At 36.8% G+C, this 22,580-nt stretch overlaps 1 protein-coding gene across 2 annotated transcripts in view; it reads left to right on the top strand.

The window, feature by feature from the left end:
- CUL4A (cullin 4A) overlaps positions 1–22,580 on the top strand; it is a 38,021-nt gene extending 15,441 nt beyond the window's left edge. The window contains exons 9-20 of one of the 2 annotated variants that reach the window (XM_032679662.1): positions 2,378–2,445; positions 5,690–5,808; positions 8,292–8,484; positions 9,913–10,017; positions 11,714–11,824; positions 12,199–12,284; positions 13,301–13,408; positions 14,608–14,721; positions 15,877–15,982; positions 19,819–19,991; positions 20,850–21,002; positions 21,264–22,580. In XM_032679662.1, the coding sequence (XP_032535553.1) occupies positions 2,378–2,445; positions 5,690–5,808; positions 8,292–8,484; positions 9,913–10,017; positions 11,714–11,824; positions 12,199–12,284; positions 13,301–13,408; positions 14,608–14,721; positions 15,877–15,982; positions 19,819–19,991; positions 20,850–21,002; positions 21,264–21,359 (1,432 nt within the window). In that variant the 3' untranslated portion in view covers positions 21,360–22,580. Of the gene's footprint in view, positions 1–2,377; positions 2,446–5,689; positions 5,809–8,291; positions 8,485–9,912; positions 10,018–11,713; positions 11,825–12,198; positions 12,285–13,300; positions 13,409–14,607; positions 14,722–15,876; positions 15,983–19,818; positions 19,992–20,849; positions 21,003–21,263 lie in introns of those variants that run through there. The other variant, XR_004355337.1, reaches the window with a different exon arrangement.

The raw sequence follows: 22,580 nt of genomic DNA on the forward strand, positions 1-22,580 counted from the left end.
AATGAATAAAAATTATCTTTTTAACTTAGGATTTTCTTCAGACGTTTTATGTATACGCTCACACACATGCATTGTGTGTCATGGTTCATTTTTGAATCTTGCTGTAAATGCTGCTTGCAGATTGACTAGCTTTTTCTGGCAATATTATTCACATTGAAATATGTGGAACTATTTCTGTGTATAAAGTTAACACAGATATGTATTTTTATTTGCTGTTTTGGTTAAAAAATGGATTGGTACGTTGTATTTTCAGTCTAGATAGACATCAAGTTCTTACTTTGAATCTTGCCCTTAGTTAAAGGCTTAGAAACCTACTTTTAGAAGGCTTCAGACTGATTTCCTTTCCTTACATTAGGAAACAGCAGTTCTTAAAATTAGTGCCCTTGAGTTTTCCTGGGGTCATACTATCTGTGTATGTGTGCATGACAACAGCAGAAAGGATGTTAAATTTAGTTACTGGATTTTGTCTTGAGATGGAAATGATACTTCCAGGACAAAACTGTCATGGGGAAACATAATTCCAAATACTTCAAACAATGCATGGAAAGTGTGTCATTGAAGCCCACAGAAGGATTCATTTAGCCTATCAGTAAATGCCTTTCTGGACAGCTGACCAGAATAAGCATGTTTCCTTGTCAATCTGTAGATGACCGAGGTATATGACTTTGAGGCCATACAGAATATATCTTCAGGCTCGTTCCTTAGCTAGCAGTCAAGATAAATAAAATACCCATTTTGTCTGCTTGTTAGGATATTGTGCTCCACCTCTTGGTCTCAAGCTGATGAATTGTACTTTCTTCCCCTGTATGCAGAATAGGTCTTCAGAGCCAAGGATGGTATTTCACACAACCCTGACTCCTTCTGCTGTTGTTGGAGAAAGTCAGCAACTGCAGATAGCAGTAGTTGGAAATACCAGGGAATATGAAAATGACCATAAAAATGTCTGTGTGTTAATACCAAGGGTTTGTCTAAACAATATTTCATGTTCACTTATGACCATTGAAGGGAAAGAAAAGAGAAAGTGTATGCCCTGATACTCTCCTAGTATCTGCCTGTTTTCATCTCAGAGTATTTTCTGAACCTGATGTGGTTTGTCTGTGTCTTATTTGAAATACTTGTACTGTCTCATGGGGAGTCACATAAGCTTTTCTGTCTGGTCTTTGGCAAAATGTTGTACTAGTGCACCAGCCACTGTGTGATAAGTTGCCTCCTTTTGTGCAGGTCTGGTTGCCAATACCATCGTTAGTGAACCCAGTTCTTGCATTGGAAAGAGAAGTGATCAGTCAGTTCCTTTCCACATCATTTCTACCTGTCAATGCACTGTATACCTGTTAAGTCATCTCTTTCCCAGAAAAAAGAATCTTGACATTGCATTTGTCTCCCTTGTAGCTTGTGCTGAATACTTTGATCATCCCTGCTCCCTTCTCTGAACCTTTCCAAATTCTCATCTAGTCTTTTTGAGATGAAGGGCCTAAACTGGTGTATTGTACGGAAAGTCAGGCATGTCACTGATGGCCTCTTTCAGGAAAGATAGTGTTTTAGCAAAGATACACTTATGTTTTAGCAAAAGCGTATGCTGCTCTGTAAAAGCCTTCCATAAATCCAAGTTGAGCATCTCTCTTCTAGGAAATCTAAACTAAGGATCTGAGAGCCAGTTTTATAAAAGTTAACTTGGAAATAAATGGTTGGTCTTTACATTGTCACATTGTAAGCAGTGGTAGAATTTTAAATGTTAAAATTAATTACCCTTTGCACTTCAAGCAATTTCTTTCATCTTTTATGCTATGAAAGGTGTAAAGGAAAACTTGACATTATTTTTCAGTTCCGACTCTGTGAATGTATCAAACAAATACTTGATAGGGAATATTCAAGGACAAATTTAAAACGTTTTGCAAATTTGAGTCTTATGGTTCTAGCTCAATTTATGCTTGTGTAGGTGCATAACACAATTAGATTGAGTTTTAAACATCACCAGTGTATGTTATGTTGGTTTAGAGTTCAAACCCTTGGAGGTTTTTGGTTTGTTTTGTTGTTTTGTTTGTTTGCTTGTTTGTTTCCAAAAGTCAATATAACTTTTTTCCCAGTAATGCTTTTGTATTTATTTTTGCTATCTCAGCTTCTCTCTTCTACTGTGTAAAGACTTTATTTTTAGTGTTCAAACCTGAATTTATTTTTTAATTACACAGATGGTTTATTGTTGTCTTTCTTGTCTTATATTGCATGTGACATTTTTGTCTTAATTTGTAGCCTCTGTTTTAAGTAGAAAATTGTTGGGGTTTTTTTGTATTATAATGTAAGTTATACACAATTACACTGTGACAGAAGGCAAGTCTCTTATACTCTCATGTTTCTAAGATACTTTTCTTGCCTAATTTAGGAAACCACTGATTGCGTGTGTGGAGAAGCAGCTACTAGGAGAACACTTATCAGCTATTTTGCAAAAAGGTAATTTTTTAAATTCATATAATCTTTGATAATCTCTCATACTCTGCAATAGCTATACAGTCCACAGCTTTTACTTTAGGAGGCATATTAGCCATGGGAAAAACTTCCACAGACACAGAAAGCCAACCCCCTGTGATTGTTACACCCATTGTGACAAGTAAATTGTGTAAATGTCTAAAATAAAATTCCATATTTGTAAAGGTTACTAGGCCCCTAAATCTCCTTTGACTTGCAGCAGTGGACTTAGGAATTAAACCTTTGGAACTGCTTATTTCCTAGAATTATATAAACTTCTAAATGAGAGCTGCAGTTACTGTTGTAACTTCTTTTACGTCATAATCACACAACTGCAGTGCAATAGTTTCACATATTCTTGTGATTGTATAGTTCAAGAATCATGAGTTACTGGAACTGGCAGCATTTGAGGCAATGAGCTTTCATGTGATTTTGTCTGTATTTTACTTTCTCTCTGGCAATTTCAGGTAAGAGCTGCAGTCTTCCTAGGAAGTCCTTATTCAGACATTAGTGTCTTCAAATCACCATTTCTTTATTCCTCTTAACTTTTAATATCTCATTTTTCACTGAATTTCTGGATTTGATCACTATTCCCTGATCCTTTAATACTTTAAATGATCTCCTTCTTTTGCAGTAGCCATATCTTAGGTTTTAGATCTTCTATCAAATTGTCTTTTCATCTTTATTTCCCTTACTGCTGCAAAACAGATGTACCTGGTAGTCTGGTATCTTTGAGCTCCATCACTTACACGTTTGTTAACACTTACATGTTGTTATAAATACCCCTTCCACGTCTTTCTTTGCCCCCTTTAAAGATGACGTATGCTCACAGTTTTCTCTCAGCTGCTCTGGGAATGGGTCATGTCACTGTTTTCAACATATTTATAAAAATAAGCATGGTCACTCCATCTTAGCTACTTTTAAACTTATCATAAACAGAAAAGGTAAGAATCATTATTTTTTGTTGATATATGTCAATTTTGGTTGCTCTTCAATATTATTTTTAAGTAACTTTTCCAGTGATACATTTGTTTATTAGGTGCCTTAAACAGAAAGTATGTGGTCTTGTTTTAAATTGAACTTTTTCTTGGTTTACAAGGTACATGAACCATCCATGTAAATATGGAGAGGTTTGTACATTATTCTAGTTACTATGCTTCAGGACTCTAGTATTGTTGGATCAGCTTTTGCATTCTACGTCTGCACTTAAAAGAAAAAAGTTAAAAAACCAGCATCACTTGACTTGCATAACCATCTGTATTCATTTGATTCAGAGCATGTTGTAATGTGCTTATAACATCCTAGTATTCTGTGCAAGTAGAAGAAAATACTGCCTTTTGTAGGTTTTCTTCATTAAGAGAAGGCATGTGAGGTAGTCAGTTTGATATGGGAGAAAAAAGCTTAAAAATGCAGAGTCTGTGTAAGAAACTTTTTGTTTTTCCTTGTATCACTACAACTGCCATTGGCTAGATATTGGGGTTTTTCAGTTGCGAGTACAATAATTTTTCCAAGACTGTGACAGTGGTTTCTGAAAGCTGTATGAAACTTTTAATCAGTGGACTTTGCTATATGTCCTAATCACATAAATGTGTGATAAAATTTTCAGTCACAGAGCTCAAGCTAGAAGAAGAGGGAAGGCTAAACTTTATCTAGACTGTAGTAAAGCAATTAGTGTATTGGTGTCTTTAAATGAGTAGTAGATGATGCTTGGATGTGATGAAATGGGCATTTCTGAATTAAGAGAGTGTGGGATGTTCAGCATGGAGAAGAGAAGGCTCCAGGAACACCTCATTGTGACCTTCCAGTACTTAGCGAGGGCTTAGAAAAGAGGGAGAGTGACTTTTTTACGGAGATAGTGATAGGACAAGGGGGAATGGTTTTAAACTAAAAGAGGAGAGATTTAAGAGTAGATTTTAGGAGGAAATGCTTTATTTTGAGGGTGGTGAGGCACTGGAACAGGTTACCCAGAGAAGTTGTGGATGCCCCATCCCTAGAAGTGTTCAAGAAGGTTAGATAGGGCTTTGAGCAACCTGGTCTGGTGGGTGGCCTCTTTGGCCATGACAGAGGGGGTTGGAACTAGCTCATTTTTAAGGTCCCTTCTAATCCAAGCCTTTCTATGATTCTAACTCCATGCTCAATACCAAACCACCTGTATTTGAGACCTTGTAGTCTGTTGTCTTACATTTAAAGTACGTTTGTTCTTCTAGTATCTCAAAAGTTTAGGAAATCTCAAAATATCAGACAAAAGTTTACCTGACATCATTCTTGATCATTGCTTACCTTTCTGAACATGTAAGTAAATTATAATACACAGTGAAAGTCTTTTTAAGCTGAAAAATACAGTAGAATATGGTGTAATTCTTTAGTGATTGAAAATCTTTTGTAATCTAATACCATTTAAAAATTGGCCTAATGAAATACATTTTGTGAAGTGGGACAGTTGTGCAGTGTCAGCTACACTGATGATGTGAATTGTCAGCCTATGTAAAATCAAGCTTTGTGGTTTTAAAAAAATGTCATAAATCTTTGATGCTATGCTCCCATATTACTGAAGCCTCTGTAACTGATACCAGACAATGTATCTCTGATTACGCTGGAACTACATTCATTATATTCTCGAACGTAAAAATGTGTACTAAGTTATTTGCTTGTTATGTGCCTTGAGCTTCACTTCTCCATTTGTTAAACCAAAGCTTAGTCTCAAGTAGGGTGAATTAGTAAAGCAAAAGTTGCTTGAAAGGAATTTGTAGTCGTGTTATTCCATCGGTAGGAGCATAGAGAATTCCTACCACATTCTTAATCTAAAAACATGGTTCACCATGCTCCACAGAAAAAAAATCTCAAAAAGTATTTATCTTTACTTTAAATTTAGGGCAGTTTACTTAGCTTACTGTTTTCTTTAGAGATTCTTGATAGAACTGCACCCTATAAATTAAGCTTTCTTCATAACCATTCTGCAAAAGGCTTACGGTCATCACCTTGTTGGGAAAGTACTTCAGTTGAAATGCTTTTTAAAATAGTATACCATAAATCATTTCATCCTGTTTAAACAAGAGAACATATCACTTGCTTTCTGAAATTTAGTTTTAAAATGTTCATACTTTTTAAGCACACAGGAGGGAACATCTTGTCTTTTGCTGTATTGCATATAGATTTCTCTAATATATTTCTAACTGTATTTATGCAACTGTATTCAAATTTGCTCTTTCTTCTAATTTAATTTTTTTAGGACTTGATAACCTGCTCGATGAAAATAGAATATCAGATCTGACTCAGACATACCAGCTGTTCAGCCGGGTAAAAGGTGGGCAGCAGATCCTTTTGCAACACTGGAGTGAATACATCAAGGTATTTCCAAGATCTGTTACTGATGTCAGAATTTATGCTGTTATAAATGTCTTCTGTCAAACCCAAGAATAATATGTAGGTGTATGCATCAGAGTTCTGTTTTAAGCAAATATTGGGAGGGATGTTAATGCTTCCCCCCCAGTAGCAATCACATGATGAGAAACAGCAACACCTGTTTCGGTTTTAAATTTCTACTTGGAAATTGCTTTCCTTATAGGTTTGAACATTATACAAGATGTTTTGGTTGCTCTGCTTTTAAATAGAACCACATGCACATGTGTGTGGAGTATGCTGGCCTGTACTGTGTGTTGTTTTACTGAAAATACACTCAACTGTGTTTACATAGCTGCAAAAACATCAGAAACATCAGAACATTGCTATTCTACAGTGCTACATATAACCAACCTACAGCAATGCTGATGAATGTTTAAGCTATTTTGAAGGAAATGCTCCTATTGAATAATATGCATATGGTATACTGCCCCAGAGAGTGCATTTTAGTGCTCTTGTGAGATGAAGGCAGGAAAGCTTCACAGAAGATTTTTGTCTGTGGAGTTGATAATTCCTGCTGGGGTGGTTCTCCCCTGAATTGCTTGTGTGTTCATCAGCCTTTAGGACTAAGTGCACAATATCAGTTCATTTCAGAGGTGCCTTTCCCGCGCACCTGTGTCTGGAGTTTGGCATGATCCACCAGTGTTGCAGCCCATGGGAGTGGATATAGACACCCCTCTGTCCCCCAGAACTGAGGTGGAGTTTTCTCCACAGGGTGTCATCCAGTGTCCCCATACACAGCCCATGGATCCATAGGCAGCTGGGCCAGTTGAATGGTTTGCTGTGGCTGAGGAGGAACATCTTTCTCCTTACTTGATCCCAGATCAGGCTCCTGACTTTAACTCTTGTGCTGCCTGCCACTCCATAGACAGACTCTTTTGTGATCTGTTTCAACACAGTACCTGGGCAAGGTCAGTTTTATGCCTCTTTAGTAAACTAAAGAGGCTCACAGAAAAGTCCAAGGAAAGAAGTAGAAGTTCAAGACAGATAGGAAAATAAGGAAAGGAGGACCTGACCCTCTCCTTTCACAGCAGCAGGTTGCTAAGTTGGCTTATCATACACTAAATCTCACACACTCAGAACTGTGTTTTTGAGATGGCTTTTTACATACTCAAAAAGTTAGAAACCCTTTTCTGTAGTGTCAGTAAATCTCATTTTGGACATTCTGTATGACAAAATGCATTAAAGAGAGGCTTCGAGAACTTTTAAAGTTTATCTTGAGCTGAGTTATGGGCTGAAGGTCTGTGCTATATTGTCATCACCTTTTTATGACTCCAGAGGTGGTACTTGGCTTTCTGTATCTCGATTTACCATTTGCAAAATGGGGGGAATGCCTTGCAATTTTATGAACAGAACTGATAGAGACTGTGAGATGCCCAAATACTGTGTTAATGAAGGAGAAACTGTGATAAGTGGAAGATCTGATGGACTAGGTGATCATCAGAGGTCCCTTCCAGCCCAGACCATTCTGTGACTCCGTGATACACATGTTAAATCTAAGGACCTTGGGCAGCTTTGTGTTCAGCTTCACTCTGAAATGTTACTTGAGAAAAATCTCCATGAATATGGCAATTGCTAATTATGTATTGAAGTGGAACTTCTGAGGTTTGAAAGGGATTTCCCCATATTTTACTGTTGTTGTGGCTAATATGCTTCAGTTGATGAAAATAGTAGTGTTTTGCTGTTACTGTGCAGATGTTTCCCCTTTCTCACCTTGAAAAACTGACCATTCTGTCCAGGGCGCTGATCAGTGTTACTAAGCAACTGTAAGCAAATTGTCCAGTAAATTTAAATCCTCTGTTACAGAATATTTTGAGTCATTAGACAGATGGTGTTGTATCTAAGGTAATACATGTAGGACAAGAAGTGAAAGTCAAGTCTGTGGCTGCTTCCTGTGTATGGGAAAGTTTTTTGTTTCCTTGCAATTCAGCTAGGTTTTCTTTTGCTTCAGAACCCTTCCTGAAAGAGGAATCTTGGAGTGATGAGCAGCAGTTGAATTTTTGCCACCTGTTCCATCAATAGAGCTCTCTAGTGGACTTAAGAAAAATAGTGTGAAGTTTTCTATTACACTTAACATTTCTGAGGCAGTTTCCATATAATTTATTTTACATGAATCATGTAGTTCTCTAACTGTAAATTTGCACGTCATAGTCATGTCTACTGTGTATTTATTTTATTTTTTTTTAGCATTTGTCTTGAATGTATATAATCTTTAAATCAAACAATAATGTATGAAATCCATTAATGTGTGTCTGGGTTTTTATTTTAAATTTCAATGCATCTCATTTTTTGAAAACTTGAAGTCACATAAGTAGCTCCATAAAAAAAAAATTACTCTTTCTAATGAGAAATTTTATAAGGGTGAATGTGTCTGTTGGGGGAGATAGGTAGCGCTCTAAAGTATTTTACTATCAAAAGTGTTTGTTTTACAGAACTTTGGGACAACAATAGTGGTTAATCCTGAAAAAGACAAGGATATGGTGCAAGAGCTACTAGATTTTAAGGATAAAGTGGACCATATCATAGAAGTGTGCTTTCAGAAAAATGAAAAATTTATAAACTTGATGAAGGAGTCCTTTGAAACATTTATCAACAAGAGACCAAATAAGCCTGCAGAATTGATAGGTACACAAATATTTTTCTGTAAAATATTTCAAAAATCTATAGAAAGCATGATAAGATATTGCTGCTGAGTGTGCTAGTGCAGTAGTGGTGCAGTACGCATTCTGCTTTAGGAGACTCATTTTTGGGATACGAGGCAAACGTTAACCTGGGAGCATCGCGGGTTCCAGGAGCTTGGGTGTGCCGTAGGTGTGAGCACGGTGTCCTGACGGAGCATGTCACCTTCTGCTGCCCCTGCGCTCTGCTGCTTGCACGGTGCTGGTGCTAACAACTGCTCAGAGAGCGTGGTGCTGGTGCTACCAGTGGAGTAAATGCTTAGGGGGAAAGAGCAGCCGTGGCAAATTAGAGGGAACTGGTTTTCATTGTGATAGTAGAGGAGTTCTTTGGATGTTCTGGATTTTTCAGAAACGACTAAGCATAGCCCATCTATCTGCCTTGAAGGCTTAGGTTGGGATAACGATTTTAAAGCTTTCAGATACAAGGAATTTTAATAGAGGAAATGAAATTCGAGACCTTGAAAGGGGAACTACTACATATTAAGGGGGGAAAATAATAAATATTTTAAAAATACTATTACTTGGTTTATCCCTGATCCGGCAAAAACTATTCTGACTATTTTGCCTGCAGCAAAACTGAAGCTGTGGCTTTTTATACCAGGAGAGGATCCTGCTCCTTGGTTGTTTGTTTTTCCTCTGTACATTCTTTTACCTTTATTCAGCTTATTTTGTGACTTCCTTCTGAAATCAGCTTTATGTAGGACAGATTGCACAACACAGTGATACAGGTTAAAGCTGTGATATGGGCTGCTGTCATTTGTGGATCATGGTGTTTCAGCTCCTGCAAAGGTTTCCTTCTTACACAGAAGGCTGTATAAGGATACTAATGTAGCTTAATAAATACCTAGCTAAACTCAAGGCTTAACCTTATTTCTGGCATTCTGAAGCTACTAACTTGAAAGTAGTGCTTCTATTTAAATTTTGATATGCTCCCACCAAGGAGCATGAGGGACATGGTAAAGGTCTACAAAAATATAGTCCTCTTTATGTTGTTTGTTTCTGTTTCTCATAAATACATTCATATGCATTGTACGCTTCCAAAACATTGTCTTTCAACAAGAAATGTGCTTGTTCAGACTAACACAAAATGTGGGAATTTCTAATGTGATAATTTTAATCATTATACTGTATTCATTTTTTTCTTGGACTGTTACTTTTTGCAATAATTTTCCATTGTGCTGGTAGTACAGTAGGACTCTGTCTGTGTTCCCACTGAACATAAGGGTGGGAAAAGGGCAAATAAAAAGTTTTACATTTATCCTGTATTTTAACATATAGTAATATTTAACACATAGTAATATTTCAAGTGGGAGATGCTTAAGTTCGTTATTTTAGATTTATTTTTAAGCTGTTAAATGATTTTATTTATTTGTAGCAAAATATGTGGATTCCAAGTTAAGAGCTGGTAATAAAGAAGCAACAGATGAAGAGCTGGAAAGAATCCTTGACAAAATCATGATCATATTTAGATTCATTCATGGTAAGAAATAGCACTTCACTGCTGATGCAATTGGAACTGTTTTCCTTGCTCCTAGCAGAGATGCTTTCCTCTGAATGTAATAGATCTTTTTCAGCATGAGTTTCTGCTCTATTTGGTCTTTAATTCAGATTGCCTTACACCTGAAGGAGCACAATAAATACACCGGGGGGACAAACTAGTTCTATGGAGATTGGCAAGTTACAGGCCTTTCGTGGTCTGTGGGTGGAGACCTGAGAGTCAGAGCTGTTGCTGGAAGTTTTTTCACATAAATTAACCGCATCTGTAGGCACAGCCTCTCCTCTAACAGCAGAGAACGGATGTTAGTACAGATTTTCTCTTCCCTGTCTACCTCGGTAGTTGTAGGTGCAAGTAGGTGAAAATCCAGCAACTAATGACTTCTCTTTTCTCATCATGGCTGAGAGGGAACACAGCGGAGGGCTCAGTACAACAGGAAAAAGTGTTATTGCTGAGTTTCACTGCCTTTGAAATGCACTTCCCTCATGTATGTCCCTGTCTGAGCAAAACACTTAAATGTGTTAGGAGATTTTCTTTTTTTCTAGATGGGATATCAGGAAAAAAAAGTGGTCTAGTCTAATAGAGATGCATGGTCACTGTTTTCGGGGAAGTGGAACACGTATCCTGGGCTGGGGTGGAATGAGCAGGAATGACCCAATTCTGTATTAGTTTGTTCTGAGATCTGTCGGGTTTTGTCTTCATAAAATCCAAAACAAGTATAATATAATGGGAAAGCAGTCAAGTCATAAAGTAGTATCATTTGCATCATGATTTTTATCAGCTAGAGATGGTGATTGAAAACAGTTGCAATGGCAACTTGTCAGTGTAAGAAGTTAATTTCTGTTAATTCTGAAATTTTCACCAGCTCTTTTTCTCTTCATATTTTTTGAGCTAAAAGTGCAAATTTTATTTTGAGTTGTCTAGTGTTTAAAGAGCAGATGATAGTTAGTAGGTAGTTTCTGGGCATTGGACTTTCTGGTGATGTCTTGGTGCAGCTGTTCCATGAAACATCACTTTACCAGAGGACAGGTTAGAGAAGAAAGAAGACTATGGGAGGAATTGCCACATTGGAAGGTGTTTACAAGGAATTGAGGGGCTACTGCAGGCAGTGCAAATAGTACCTTGAGTTACAGTGAATTTGTTCCTCTTAAAAGTGAAACAACTTGCTGATATCTTGACATGTCGGTAGAAAAGATATGTGGAAGCTTGGGTTTGAGGTGTGAAAGTTTGTGGGTGTCTGTATGGCTGCTTCGTTTCAAAAAGCTATTGGCAAACCAAGTGGGAAGACTTGTGTCAATTTTTCTTAATCTTAGACTTTTAAAATATATTCTTTAATACATAGAAAACCTCCTCTATAATTTCTTTTAATAAATCAAACCACAGGAGGGAGAATCTTCTTCTGCCCCCAGAGTAATTTCATGTGGTTTGCGGCTGATCCAATGGGAAATACAATGCAGTCCATGTTCCTGGGGCAAAAATAAGAAAGAAAAACTTTGCGACATATGTTAATAGATTTATTAAAATATAAAAAGAACAAAATGTCTACAAGTTTTTCTTCACTGCTGTGTAGTGAATATTCTTCTGAGATCAGCACGCCACAAGAAAGGCTTGTGTCACAAATTATGCAAATAGACTGTATTATTTCAGTTGTATTTTATTTTTTGTTTCAATTTCTTTACAGGGAAAGATGTTTTTGAGGCGTTTTATAAGAAAGACTTGGCCAAAAGACTGCTGGTTGGAAAAAGTGCATCAGTAGATGCTGAGAAGTCCATGTTGTCAAAGCTTAAACATGGTAGGCATATTCAGATGTGTTAAATTTGTATCACTTTTTGGCACATAAATTGGAATCCCTATTTTCTCATTTTAAGAAGTGACAAGCCAGATTTTAAGTAATAACTGAACAACTCTTACTTAAATACTTAGCTATATATATATCACAGCTTTCATTGTGCTCAGTGAGAACTATTGGGCTGACCTCTTAGGTATGAGACTGGTTCATTTAATGTACTTACAGAGGAACCAAATCCTTAAAATCCTTAAAAATCCACCTATTTGTGGGTGCTCTGTAACCTGGCACATGTGGCTTGACTGTCTCACATTAAACCTTTATTGCTTGTTCTGTGCTTCTTTGTAACTGTGGGATCTTTGCATTAATTTGTGTGACAGAATGTGGTGCTGCTTTTACCAGCAAACTGGAGGGCATGTTCAAGGACATGGAGCTGTCAAAAGATGTCATGGTACAGTTTAAGCAGGTACATTTACCTTTTCTTTTGTTTGCAAACTAAATTTTCAGAAGTCATGGGGAAACATTTAATATTGTTATACCTCGGATTAAGCTAAAATTAAAACTTTTGAGCAGGTCCTGGTCATAATAAGAGTGTCTGTAGACTATTCTATTTTTACAGAACAGAATTTATTTATTGTATCTATTCAGAGATAAGCTTATTTTATAGTTTTATTTGATTCCTTTTTAAGTAAATTACAGTCTAAATACCACATAGTAATTTAGTCAACTGACATCTTTTAAAGTCTTTATCCCTTAATTCTGTAAACTGTTGGTGATCTGATGAATCCTTTGTGAATGGCCCACACCACAGTAACTCCCTGAAGGTTGCTAGGTGTGCAGAAACTGTGCATGTCTCAGCCCCAAAGTTTCCAACCTGTTGGTAACCAAGGGAATGCTTGGAGGAAATACTGTATATACACACCCTGTTGTTCTCCCTGGGTACTTGTTTTGGGGCCTTATTGAAGACAGGATTCTGGGGTAGAGATCAAACCCAGGACACTTGCTCCTGTAATAAAATACTGAAGTAACTTCTCTATCCCAAAATTTGCAGCCTAGTTTGAATGATGCTATGCTCAAATTATATGACAATGTTTTTTATAACAGATGTGAAAGTCCAAGGGGATCCTATTGATCTTATGGTCCCTGCCATGGCTTCTGCCATGATAAAAAGCTTTTCTTTTGCTTTATTTGCATGTGATTAGAGGTCTTTGACCTCAATATCCTGTAGAGACAGTGGTCTAGGATATTTCAAGGCATATTGTTCTTTCTTTGTACTTCAGACCACTTGCTGTGTTTTGAAACTGGGGAGGGGGGCCTTAAATAGTTATTCAAAGTCCTGGCAAAGCACGTCTAATCAAGGATGTGGCATGTAGAAATTTTTCATTGTTATAACTAATTTTAAAATTCTAATTAAATATATCTTTTTTTTCTAATTAATATGCAGACAGTATACTTGAATGATTTTTGTCTCTTGTATTTTAGTATATGCAGAACCAAAGTGACCCAGGAAATATAGACCTGACAGTAAATATATTAACTATGGGATATTGGCCAACTTATACACCTATGGAAGTCCACTTAAATTCAGAGGTTAGTGTTTAAATTCTTCTTAATCCACTGTAGAGAGTGGAATCATAATCACTATCACAGGCTGAACTAATGCACTTCATTAAATGTTTTTCTGCTAGATATTTAAGGGGGTTATGTCATTTTAAAGATTGCAGGATTGCAAAAATTGTAGTGAGTAAAATCCACTTTTTTCAGATGATTGCTTCACTCAGTGTGGGTTTTTAACCTGTTTAATAATTGTAATAATAATATAAAATTAGTATTAAAAAACCCTTCTATCCTCACTGACAGCATTGCAGTCAAACACTTAAAGTCAGTTCACCTTAACTTAGTCAATCTTTAACTACATTGGTTAGGCACTTTGATCTAGCCAATAGTTATGTTACTGCACGTTCCTTTTTTCTGAAAGATCCTTCCTCTGTTCCCTGCAATGTGTCACACCAAACTAACCCCTGCATTGAAGTAGTATTTGCACAAAAACAGATTGCTTCCAAGTTGAGAGATTTTTGCAAAGCTCCTGCTGGTATTGGTGTAGATGGAAATATGTATTTGTAGTCCCATTTCCTACAATACCTTGTTTGATCTGAAGTGTGGGAAGCACTTCAGAGGCCAAAGGTGGGAGTGGGGTTCCCATTCAATTCAGAAAATGTGGAAGCTTTTGTGCTCTTGCTCCTGAGGCATCTTTTCCTCTGTGGAATGATCTAGCCTGAGCAACACGGCATGAAAATGAAGGGGTAGAAACCCCTTACTTGGAAGTAAGAGAGTAAGTTACTGGAATCAGATTTGAATTCCAGTACAGGACAAAATACAGGAAGAACATGGGAGCAGATGGTAGTTAACAGGGCAAAGGTGTGAGATGTATGCTTTTTGTCTGATGACTTTTTGGTCAGATTCATAGTCCAGGACAAAAAAGTATTTATTTTTGATGTTTAAAACCCTTTACAGGGGGGTTTATTTTACTTTTATTTAAAACAAACAAAACAAAAGGTAAAAAACTCCAGGGAAATTAAAAGTTATTTTTGAATTGAGACTTTCTTTTGTGCATAATTGTACAAGTGTACTTGAGAGCAGAATTTTGCTCTTTGGATTAAAGTTTTCCCCACAAAAACACTAATTTTGAAACATGGTTGAGGAGAATAAAGCAATTACATGCATGAAATCATCTGGTATCACTGCATTGATAAAATGCTAATAAATGTTTTTCTCTGTTTTCTTTACAGATGATAAAGCTTCAAGAGGTATTTAAAACCTTTTACCTGGGAAAACACAGTGGTCGAAAGCTTCAGTGGCAGACCACTTTAGGGCATGCTGTCCTAAAGGCAGAATTTAAGGAAGTAAGCTTTCCTGTTTTAAAGCTAAGGCTGTTGGGATAAAATTTAAGTCAATTGTTTGGAATCTAGACATGTATTGTATTTTTATAAAGGTAGTAACATTTTTATGGAGAAACAATCACAATTCAACACTGTTATTTTATATAGAAAGTAAGCTTTCTATAATTAAACTGAAATGCTGCCTTGCTAACAGAAGACAACAGTGTGATACCTTGTGGTAATATTCATTTGATAGGACTTGTTGCTCATTCAGATAAAGCAAGTTGTGATAAAGCAGGAAATTAATGAAAGAAGACTGTAGCATCTTTTTCTTTTTAATCTGGAATGGTTTTGATCATAGAAATACCGGTGATGCTTTTAGTATGCTTAACTGATAACCAGAAGAGACTGAAGGATGTTAGTCATGTGATGACTGTGGTTAAACTTTAAATGCTTGTTGAATTATTTACCACATTGTTTCTTAATGTGGTTTTCTTTTGTCTCATGCTATATCTTGCCTTGTAATCATGCAGTTTCATTGAGCCACAACAAAGACAAAAAAACCTTGAATTCTTTTGCTAACTCATTGTGAACACGACTCTTGGAAGTTCAGTCATTACATAAGAGTAAGATGGATGAGCTTGTAGTTGTCAATTGACAGAAATGTCCACAGCTGGCTGAAGAGTTCAAGTTCTTTGAACATTGCCTGTTTGTACAAACATTGTGTTACTCATAATACTGTCCCTGTGTGTCATAGTAAACCAAAGTTTTCTTTTGTTTCTTTCGTATCTGATCCAATGCCAAGATTTCTTTTGTACTAGTTTATCTCCAATAAAATGAAACTTGAGTTAATTACTAAGAGATTCAATATTGATGGTGGCAATGCCAGAATTTCATATATTGTAATTAAAATGAAGTAAAGGATGGGAAGTAAATACCAGGCCATTCTAATGAGCTGCTGTGTACTGTATTGCTACTGTTAGAGGAGCAAAAAAAAAAAAAGAGTCTTTAGAAATATCCTGTTTCCTCAATACTGCCGGTGTGCCAGGCATTCTAAAATGCATATCTCTTCTAGGAATAGAAAAGTAAATGTATGCCTTCTGTAACTTGTCAGAGGTTGGGGGTACAGCAGAAAATTTTCTGAATATTACTTCTAATTATTTCATATTTCTCTTTTAGGGGAAGAAAGAATTTCAAGTATCGCTCTTTCAGACATTAGTGTTGCTTATGTTTAATGAAGGAGATGAATTCAGTTTTGAAGAAATTAAAATGGCCACTGGTGTAGGTAGGAAAAACACTTTCTGATTCCTAAATGTATTAATTGAGTGATTGTGAATTATGATTCAGTATGTAAATGCCTAATTTTAAGAAATTTGCCTTGGTCATTAGACAAACTTTATGAGCCAATAGGCTACAGACACCAGAAGAAATGAAAACACACTGCTGGTGTTTCTTAGTGTATTTTTCTTAGTGTGTAACATGCTTCACAAAATTAATAGTAACAGCTGTATAGCATATGCTACTACTAACAACCGATTAGATTTACAGAACGTATCATTGCAATTCTTAAAATTCAAGTCGTGATACACTGTTGTGTGTACAAATTATTTTCGTTCCATTAGTTTCACATACTAGATTTGGAAAATGATCTGCTGTAGAATGCTGTCATTTGGGGGTGATTCAGGAGAGTATTTTCAGTTTAAACTGTTTAGAGAGCTCTTCCACCTGTTTCCTATTACTGTTGCTGGAGTGCTCCATTTATAGTTGGTCTGATTTGTTAAGAGCAGCAGTGTTGTGCTGGATGTATACTTTGTAACTCTCTACCTCTGCACTTGAACCTGAAGGCAGAAAGGACAAAAAAACCTGAAGAAATATAGTTTTCTTTTTAACCATCTGCAGTCTCTGCCTTCTGTATTCTTATGTTCTTGCGTGTTTTTTTTTTTCCAAATTCTTACACCTTCTTGAGGTAGTTACAGCCATAACTCTGTCATTTCTTTATTCTCTGGAAGTTCTGCATCAATCAGCAGGTTATACCGAGTAGCCCTTTGCATTTTGAAATTTAAGATTAACCCAAACCAGCAATGCTGAAAGAGTATTTGAGCCCATACAAGTACTAAAACATTGTAATATATTTAGTAAAATACTGTAAAATGGGGATATCAAGAATCCTTGCACTTCAGAAGGCAGTACACTAGCTTCTTAGCATCAATGCTTCAAGCTGCTTAGTCATCTACTCCATTAATGGTAAAGGAGCTGAAGAAAATCCATGCCAGTGTGAATGATAAACATCAGGATAGCCTCCAGAGAGGCCTGTTAGGTCAGACTACAGTGTTTACTGAACAAACATAGGTTCACACAAGCCTGATCCATGTCCTTCTTTCTCATCTTGTATTGCTGTACCTTGGAGTTTGCATTCTGGCTACTTGACAACAACAGATAAAATCTGCTGCATGGACATCCATTACATTATAGCACAAAATAAAGAATTTCAATAGTGTTTTTAAGGCAGCTGGCTGGAATTGATAGTTGGGAGCTGCCTATATGTTATTGCACTGAGTGCCATGTCTATATTTCTCCTAGAGAGAAGTAGTATAGGAATGTGGGTAAGAAGGACAGTTTATGGTCCAGAGGTTTCCTTTGGGGCCAGGATCCATGCCATAGAAGCCATTCCACCTTGTCCTGTCACTACATGCTCTTGTAAAAAGTCCCTCTTAATTATTTTGTAGGCATTAACTGACCATGGTTGGAATTTGTTTTCCAGTCACTGTTAAAATAAATTACCACCAGTCTCTTTGATGAGATTGTTCCTGATACATTAGTAGAGTTAGAAAATGCATAAACTGTCACTCAGAGAAAGAATGCTTACCTTCTCTCTGGTAACTGTGGTGCTTTAAGATGTGTTGTGCAAATAGGCACATAAGAATGCAGAGTATTTCTCATTGTCAAGGAAGCCTCTAGGAGGCTCGTAACCATGGCGGTGTTGGATCAAGGGTTGGACTTGATGATCTCAGAGGTCTTTTCCAACCCAGTTCATTTTATGACTCTATGAATCTTTTACTCAGCTACCCTGCACTTCAGCACTAGATTGCAAAACCTGTCTGCAGTTTTTACTTTTACTTCTGTGATTGATAAGTAATTGCAGATTCCTTCCTTTTGGCAACCTGCAACTTCTCACACAAGGCAGAAGTAAAGCTCTGAAGTGTTTTAACAGCAGCTTTGTGTTTGAACAAAAACACAACTCAACAATCTGCATTTACTGAAGTTGAAACAGACAAAATGTGTCAAATGTCATACAAGCCTGTTTAGTCCGCGTGGTTTGAAGGGTTTTTTTAGTAATCATAGAGCAGTTGAAAGTTTAAAAAAAGGAAAAGGTCTCTCTGTGTGAAAGTTAAACTATTTTAAAAATAGTAATAGTGTTAATATCTTTATTGACGATCTGGATGAGGGGATTGAGCATACCATTAGCAAATTTGCAGATGACACCAAGTTGGGGGTGTCATCACCGAGCTGGGGGGGAGTGTTGATCTACTGGAAGGCAGGAGGGCTCTTCAGATGGACCTGGACAAGCTGGAGAGTTGGGCTGATTCCAACGGGATGAGGTTCAACAAGGCCAAGTGCCGGGTCCTGCACTTTGGCCACAACAACCCCATGCAGGGCTACAGGCTGGGGACACAGAGGCTGGAGAGCAGCCAGGCAGAGAGGGACCTGGGAGTTTGGATTGACAGGAAGCTGAACATGAGCCAGCAGTGTGCCCAGGTGGCCAAGAAGGCCAATGGCATACTGGCCTGGATCAGGAGCAGTGTGGCCAACAGGTCCAAGGATGTGATTCTTCCCCTGTACTCAGCACTGGTGAGGCCTCACCTGGAGTACTGTGTCCAGTTCTGGGCCCCTCAGTTCAGGAAGGATATTGAGGTGCTGGAGCACTTCAGGATATTGAGGCTGAGGGAGCTGGGGTTGTTTAGCCTGGAGAAGAGGAGGCTCAGGGGGAGACCTCATCACTCTACAACTACGTGAAAGGAGACTGTAGCCAGGTGGGGGCTGGTCTCTTCTCCCAGGCAATCAGCAGTAGAATAAGAGGGCATGGTCTTAAGCTGTGCCAGGGGAGGTTTAGGTTGGATATTAGGAAGAAATTTTTTTGCAGATTGAATAATCAGACATTGGAATGGGCTGCCCAGGGAGGTGGTGGATTCTCTGTCCCGGAGGTTTTTAAGATGAGACTGGATGTGGCATCAGTGCCATGGTCTAGTAACGACAGTGTTGGATCAGGGGTTGGACTTGATGATCTCAGAGGTCTTTTCCAACCTGGTTCATTCTGTGATTCTATGAATCTTTTACTCAGCTACCCTGCATTTCACCACTAGATTGCAAAACCTATCTTTCAATTTTTAGACTAAAACTCTGTTCAGGAGATCTAACAAAATTGGTGACAATCTTATATTGTGAATAAAGTATTCTAGAGAATGTTTTAATGCAAAATCCTGATACAAAACTTTTCAACATAATTATTAGAATGTTTAAGATTTCATTTTATCTACTTGTCCAAATGCTTTTAGCCTTATGTTAGTAGATAAAATTTTCCTAACCCACTTGTTTCTACTACTTTCCTGCTGTGGGGGAAGTTTGACTATAATAGCTATCAGCTCTACCCTCTCACAGAGCATCTTTCTGTCAATTTAGGCTTCTGGGTTTTTTTACTCTATTACATTTTTTTTGGTGTGTGTCAGAAACAGTGATGAAATCATAAAATAGGTGGCTTGAGTTTCTTGTTACCCACTGACTTTTTTTCTTCTAATGTCCTGTTATTACCAAACAAAACTAAAACAATAAAGCCAGGCTCATGTTAATGTGAAATCTTCCATCTGTTTTGCATGGAAAGCTCACTGAGATGAGCCTCAGTCTGTCTTTCTGACACACACAACTCTGTGCATGCTCTTAGCACTTACCTGTGAAAGATGTGACTGAGCTTGAAGGCTGTGAGTTGTTTCCTAATTGGGACTTGGCTGGAAGAAAGTATTAACATAATACCAGTAACTTTTCAATTGTATTTCTAGATTAATCACATAAAACATCTCATGTTAATGCTTTGTTCTGCTTTCTCTCATATTTTGAACTTCTTCACAGAGGACAGTGAGTTAAGAAGAACCTTGCAGTCTTTAGCTTGTGGAAAAGCACGAGTATTGATTAAAAATCCAAAGGGCAAGGATGTAGAAGATGGAGATAAGTTCATCTTCAATGGTGATTTCAAGCATAAATTGTTTAGAATAAAGATCAACCAAATCCAAATGAAGGAAACAGTATGTATTTTTTTGTATTCATTCTGTTTATATATGAACTGTTTATCTAGATATCCCGTGTGAAAAGACAATCTCTGTATTTCCTCTTGTAGTTTTTGCATATGGAGAAAAGCGAAAGGTATTTAATTTTTTTTTGGGTAGTCAGGGTGACTCACAGAGGCAATGAAGATTTTAAAACTCATTGGAATCGAAAAAATTTAGGTTCTTTCCTGTGCTTCCAAATTTAAATGCTTATATATTAGATTGAAAGGATCTTGTAGATGTTTCATTCCATCTTAGAAGTTTCTGTGGTATTGCTGAAGTGTTGGTACTATACTGAGCTCATAAATCAGATGTCACCACGTTGCTTCTATATGTAGCAGGTAAGAGGGCTATAAAAATCAGGGTTGTCCCTGACTTTGCAGCAGATGTCTTGGTTGTACCTGAATCCCAGTGCTTGACAAAAGGTGGCATATTTTAATTAACATTGGCTTGTTTGTTTTTTGCCTGTGCGTATTAAAATTCTTAAAAGTCAAATTGGCATTTGACACAAAAGACTGTTTGGTCTGTTGAACTGGTGAGTGTTCTCTCAGAAAGCTGAAGGGAGTTTTTAAGATTTAGTTTAATTTATCAAATAGATTTAAAATAAGACATACATTATTTTTTCCTTTACATTATCTTTAATTTTATCTTTGACTTGCTTTAGCAGTACACGTCAGAATCACTTAGCTCATAACATGCAGTAATATGTGCATCTGTCTCAGGGATAAGTAAGAGTAGATGAGTTTACATTTTATTGTAAAGGTTAACAATAGAAATATATTTAATAAAAATAGTGATAGAAAGTGATATGATTTGTGGCGTTCTATTGTTCTTTAGGTTGAGGAACAGGTCAGCACAACTGAAAGAGTATTTCAAGACAGGCAGTATCAGATTGATGCTGCTATTGTACGAATAATGAAGATGAGAAAGACTCTTGGTCATAATCTGCTTGTTTCTGAATTGTATAATCAACTGAAATTTCCCGTAAAGGTAACTTATGTTTTTGTTTGTCAAACCATCCAATGTTTATCTAAACATATGTAATACATTTTTTCTATTCAGCTTGTCCATAAGAACAAGAAATGTGAAATGTCACAGAATCAAACCTAATTATCAAGGTATTAATACTTAGTAGTAAATTAACTATATACTATGGTGCATTTTCTTATGTAGCTTTTAGCCGTCATATTGTCTAAAATATATTTGCGTTTATATTACTTACTGTTATACTCATCTCATCTTTCCTTCTAGCCTGGAGACTTGAAGAAGAGGATTGAATCTCTCATTGACAGAGACTATATGGAGAGAGACAAAGACAACCCCAATCAGTACCACTATGTTGCATAATGGAGAAGTACTTTTATTTAAAAAAATAAAAAATAAACCCAAAAAGTAAAAACCAAAATCATCCACATATATCTTCAAGACACCAAATACCTATGCTGTTCCAGACTTTCCTTTTAGCAGATTTCAGGTTGATATATATTCTACAACCAGCTGCATGCACTGCTGTGGAAAAGAAGCAAAATGACATGTTCATTGATCACCCTTGTCAAGACTCCTTACTAATTTTAAACATCCTGGGGTGTTTTTATCTTTCATTACTCTTTTGTTCTTCTAGGTTCTTCAAAATTTAGTTTTACAGTTTTGTTTAACAATGTCATTGAAGTTGGATGGAGAGGTAAAATTACCTGTGTGAGAAATACTTCTGTGATGGATGCAAGTGTGGTTTCTTCATTTAGGTGTTCCTAATTGCATCCGTAAAGTCCCTATATGCTGCATTCTTTAGCTACAGTGACAACTTGGGTATCTTTTAAAAACTCTTAATTGATGAACACTTATGTACAAGCAGTGTTGTTGAAATACACTGAATTTTTGAAGTTATGAAAATCCTTAAACTTGGGTTCAGTTAATTTTCTTTCAAGTTACTACAAACTTCAGTCTGGTTTGGATAAATCAGGTTTTGAAGTGAGATCTGTGAAGTGCCAAGAGGACAACTGCATTCAGGTGTGTACTGAGCTGTTGGATTATTTAGCTAAAAAATGGATTGTTCTGTGATTACTACTTCTGCTGGCTTGGGTGGCAAAGATTAGATCTGGGGCCTCTCAAAGAGGCCCTACCTCATTTTAGGGCAACAAGTGTTTCATTTTACAGCAACAGGTGTTTATGTAATTGCTGTAACATTTAGTTCTGCCTTGAAAATAACCTACAGGGAACCTACTGTACAGTGTGCTCCACTTTAAAAAAACAAAAACAAACCAAAAACAACAAACCTTTTTTTCAAAAAACTTATGGTCTCAATATTGTGAAAGCATAGCTTCATGTCTTGAAAGACTAAGGATTTTGTGAGTACTTTGTTACATATTGTATATAAGTAAGTTGATTTGAATTCAAGAATGAAAGACACTGTAGATCTGTTAGATAATTGTAACTATAAGGAAGACACCATTTGTGATAATACTTAAAAGATTGTTTATTTTCCTGATTTGCATAGGGGTGTGTTTCATTCTGAAAAAGAGCTACCAAGAGTTTTGATCACTACATAAATGAGAATTTAACTGAGCAATA

Source organism: Chiroxiphia lanceolata, chromosome 2, assembly GCF_009829145.1.
Source record: "Chiroxiphia lanceolata isolate bChiLan1 chromosome 2, bChiLan1.pri, whole genome shotgun sequence".
Taxonomy (NCBI): Eukaryota; Metazoa; Chordata; class Aves; order Passeriformes; family Pipridae; genus Chiroxiphia; species Chiroxiphia lanceolata.